Genomic DNA, 4,382 nt, shown 5'->3' with positions numbered 1-4,382 from the left:
TGTGTGTGTGTGTGTGTGTGTGTGTGTGTGTGTGTGTGTGTGTGTGTGTGTGTGTGTGTGTCTCAGTGTCAAAGCCAACACTCACATTCATGTTGAACACAACTGAGACGGTACCTGAAATATCCGCTGGGTCACAGTGAGTGGTGTTGCCGAGGTGGTTTGTGTTTGCTTTATAAGGCGGTATGCTCCAGTGAAAGCCTCCACACAAACACCCACTGCGTCACACAGAACACACACACACACACACACACACACACACACACACACACACACACACACACACACACACCACCAACAACAGTGCCGGAAATGGGCCCGACCCTTGCCCCTTCAATGTGCACATGTATGTGTTACAACGCAGACAAATGTGGAATGAAAAGGAGAAAGAAGGAAGAGGACCACTGGAGGGTATCCACCATAACGGGACAGAATAAGATGGAAGTGAACCTGGTGGAGGAAGTCAGGGTCAGTTCAGGAACTGGGCATTTGCATGTTGTGTTTTCAAGATGCAAGAGAAGGTCAAGGTTATGTTTGAAAATGAAAAAAGAGATGGGTCTTGTTTCCAATTGCAGTTTATTCGGATGATTACATATTTATTCTTTATTTATTGCACATAAATTATTTATAAGTATTCACATTTACATGCTTACATTTTTAGGAAATATTAAGGCTTGGTCTGTTTGATAATAACACAAATATATTACAAACTTGTCAAATATATATATTTATTTATTTTTATTTTTTTACTTTCACATTGTTTATTTTTCTCTCCTGACATTATTTCCAGATAGTGTTACACAGAAACACTGAAACTGAGACAAAGAAAAGTGAAAACGCAGGAACTGAATTGCAAAATATAAATTCAGAATTTTAAACCTTGCCGTACCTGTGCAACACGAACGTCTAAACAGAATCATCCACGTGTTTAAATGTGTCTCGCCTTTTTTTTTTTTTGTTCTTTTTCATTTGAAGTGTGGTGAAGGTTCTTCTTGAAGCCGGCGCCGACCCGAACGCTGGGGACGACTTCAACAACGTTTACGACACCTCCCGGGAGAAAGGCATCCACTCGCTGGAAGGTGGGAGAAACTTCACGGCTGATTTTATTTATTTATTTATTTTTTCCCCTGCGCAGTTGGTTTATCACACGCGTTAAACCCGCTGATATTAGACATTATTATTTACATAAAAAATTTACATTTATGCACATGTTGTCTTATTTATTTCATATATTCCGCGGCAACTAATGTATTTTTTATTTGTTTTCCTTCCGAGCGACACAATCACACAAACGAATGCATGCGTGATGGCACACACACATATACTCTGACACTTTACCCCCCACCGCCGCCTCCACCCTCCAGTCTGTGTTGGGTTTCTGCAGACATATTTATATGGGATATGTATATTGCAGACATTTATATGGCTGTCAGGTTTGGGTCCACGTGGGGCCAGCGTAGCGTGGGGAAGCGTTTCCCAGACGCACACTGATGGATGGGCTAGGGGGGTCTGTGCGACGCTTTATTGGGTTAGCTATGATTATCCCACCCTGTGTTTCTCTCTCTCCCTCGCTCTCTCACACACAGATAATGCAGAGGGAGACTTTCAGTTGGAAAAAAAAGGAAGACTGATGAAGCAAGAAAAAAAGGAATGGGGAGAAGCTCTGAAAGAAAAAAGATGAAAAGAAGGTTAAAAATGGAGAAGTAGGAAGAAGAGGTGGATGTTTAGGAAGTGATGGAGAGATGGAGGGAGCGATTGGAGGAAATGGGTGGGATGCTGAGGGAGAGGAGAGGAGAGGAAGTCAGGAAATGGATGAGACAAACTTATGGGTATGGAGAAAGAGAGGAGGGAGGAAGAGGGTGCAAGTGATGAAAGAGTTTTATGGACAAGCGAGGAGAGAAAGGAGATAAAAACAAAAAAACGGAGAAGTGTCAGAAGATAAATCTTATGAAAAAAGTAAGGAGAGGATGATCGAGTAACTTAACTGAGGCACTTAAACATGTCGTGTTGGACGTTTTTGCTCAAATTTGGGTGACAGAACGATTTTCAAAAGTTTGAAACAGGAAAGGTGATTTTGAAGCAGAAACCCTCCCCTCCTCTGTCAACCTTTTGTAGGATCATTAAACTAAAACACACACAAATGTCGTGATAAATGTTTCTCCACATGTTCCTACAGTTCTGGTGTCCAGAGAGGATGAATTCAGCAGCAGGCTCAGCAGCAGAGCCGGTTTCCGCGGCTGCACGGCGCTTCACTACGCCACGCTGGCTGATGATCCACGCACCGTCCGCATGCTGCTGGAGGCTGGTATGTTGTCACTCCCAATCAGAAAACTCATCCCGTTAAACTACAGCTTGGAGTCTAAGGAGAACCTCAGAGTTAGTTGTACTTTGATGGGATAGATTCAATTCAAGATGGCCGCCACAGGTTATTGGCATTAGTCAACAAAAAAGGGCTTTAATTCAGTCATTTTAGCAGATATTGAGCTAAACATTTCTGTAGTAGGAGCTGAGAGTCATTCACAACACATACTTGACATTCACAACATCATGAGATTTTGAATATATGTTTGACCCAAATGGCAGCAACTCCATCATTTTTAATAGAAGATGATCGTAGTTTAAAAATCTGGCGTGAAAGACTGGATGTTATACATTCATTCAAGGAATACTTTCTTTCTTAGTTTTGTTTTTAATCCATTTCTGGAAAAAAAAAAGATTCAAATTATTTTTAGTGCATTGTTCATAAATTGAATCTAATTCAAGTTTCTGAGTTTTACTCTACAGACATCAAACGGAATATTTTCTCATCCTGCCTTTTGTTCGAGCCAAAGGCAGTGTTGTCCTCACCGATTATTCTAAAGGTTGTCTGTTATCAGACAGCTTTTGCACTTAAAGTTATTGTAATATTGCGCAGGTTTTATTGTTTTTACGTGCTCACATGGGAGCCGTGCGGGTTATAGAGCCTGACTGCTGCTGGGAGCTTCCTTAATGCGTTCTGTAAACATCTTTATCAGCGCAGTTAACAATGCGTTTAAAGATGCTTAGGAAAACTCATCTAGACCGCATTACATCTTTTCCCTGCTCCCCCACATTCGACTCGCACCTGTCATTGACTCGGCTCCACCAGCGTGCACGTACACCCTGAGGGCAGAGTGTCCCACTCTGTTTCCAGCAGAGTCGCTTTTAAACAAGCTAGGCCTCGTTGAACTGTGACCCCCTCGCACAAAATGTGCCCTTGGGGTATCTCCACTACCATAGGAAGTGTGTTTGTGTGTGTGTGTGTGTGTGTGTGTGTGTGTGTGTGTGTATGTGNTGTGTGTGTGTGTGTGTGTGTGTGTGTGTGTGTGTGTGTATGTGCGTTTTACATGAAGTAATATTAGATGTAAGCATGGATCTTAGCGCACTCACTCACACCTCCTTATGATTAACTAATATATTCATTTATTCCTGTCTGCTTTTGTTTTCTGAAATCCTTCATTCAGCATAAAAGAAATTATAGTTGTTCCTTTTTAGGTTGATTGGGTCTTAAATCATATCGCTGTCATTTTTGGATGAAATACCTCGAACCATCTAAAACACACACACACACACAAGCTGTATTAATGTCTTGTTTATGTTTATGATTGATGGTGCGTCTAAAGTTCTGTCCTCCCGTATCATCCTCGCGTCTGTGGCCGCGCTTAAACAAATCACTTGGTCTAACTCGATCAAATGTTCTGCAGGAACATCTTTGAATTAAAAAGGTAAGAAATTTCACAAAGCAGAGACATTTGTTTTAAGGCAATCCGATTAACGACAGATTTGGTTGGCGCTCGCCCGACAGGGTTTCTTCTGGCTTGGCGCCACCATCGCAGCCAATAAGTGTCATGACATCGCGCCGTCTCAATCCCACTCATTGCTGGCTGCATGTCATCCTGTGTAAATGCATGCAAAACCAGAGATAGTCTCTGGTTTTTTATTACTTTTTGGCAGTGCTTACATGTTTTTTTTTGCATCATCACAGAAAGTTATTAAATTCCTCAGCTTATGTAGATTCTGCCCCATCTTTCCTGTCGACACTGAGAATATAAATTTGTCTGTTCGTTTGCCTTATTTCCCCTGTGTTTCTGTGCACCCACGTTACTGTTTTAGCTGTGGGTTTGCTCTTTTGGCCTAAGCCGGACCTCGGCTCACATCTCCATTCATCACCGTCTCCGGACCGACCCTCGGGCTTCAGCGCAGCTCCCGCAGTCCCCCCCACCTCGCCTGCAGAAGCTCCCTCGCTTGTCTCTGAGCTCCACATCAGGCCTCCGGCCACGGGCACTGACTAATGGGCAGCTCTGTTGGTGGTAGCAGGCCAGAAAAGACACACACACACACACACACACACACACACACACACACAC

The 4,382-nt window shown here is 42.9% G+C and overlaps 1 protein-coding gene across 1 annotated transcript in view; it reads left to right on the top strand.

Moving 5' to 3' along the window:
• Nucleotides 1–4,382, top strand: part of clpb (ClpB family mitochondrial disaggregase) — a gene marked incomplete in the record, with an annotated part of 38,272 nt that overhangs the window by 12,463 nt on the left and 21,427 nt on the right. Inside the window, 2 exon segments of the mRNA XM_014008022.1 lie at nucleotides 973–1,076; nucleotides 2,174–2,302. Coding sequence (XP_013863476.1) covers nucleotides 973–1,076; nucleotides 2,174–2,302 — 233 coding nt within the window.

Source organism: Austrofundulus limnaeus, unplaced genomic scaffold (assembly GCF_001266775.1).
Source record: "Austrofundulus limnaeus strain Quisiro unplaced genomic scaffold, Austrofundulus_limnaeus-1.0 Scaffold46, whole genome shotgun sequence".
Classification (NCBI taxonomy): domain Eukaryota; kingdom Metazoa; phylum Chordata; class Actinopteri; order Cyprinodontiformes; family Rivulidae; genus Austrofundulus; species Austrofundulus limnaeus.
Note: the sequence above shows the minus strand (reverse complement) of the source record. Positions and strands in the feature narration are given on the sequence as shown.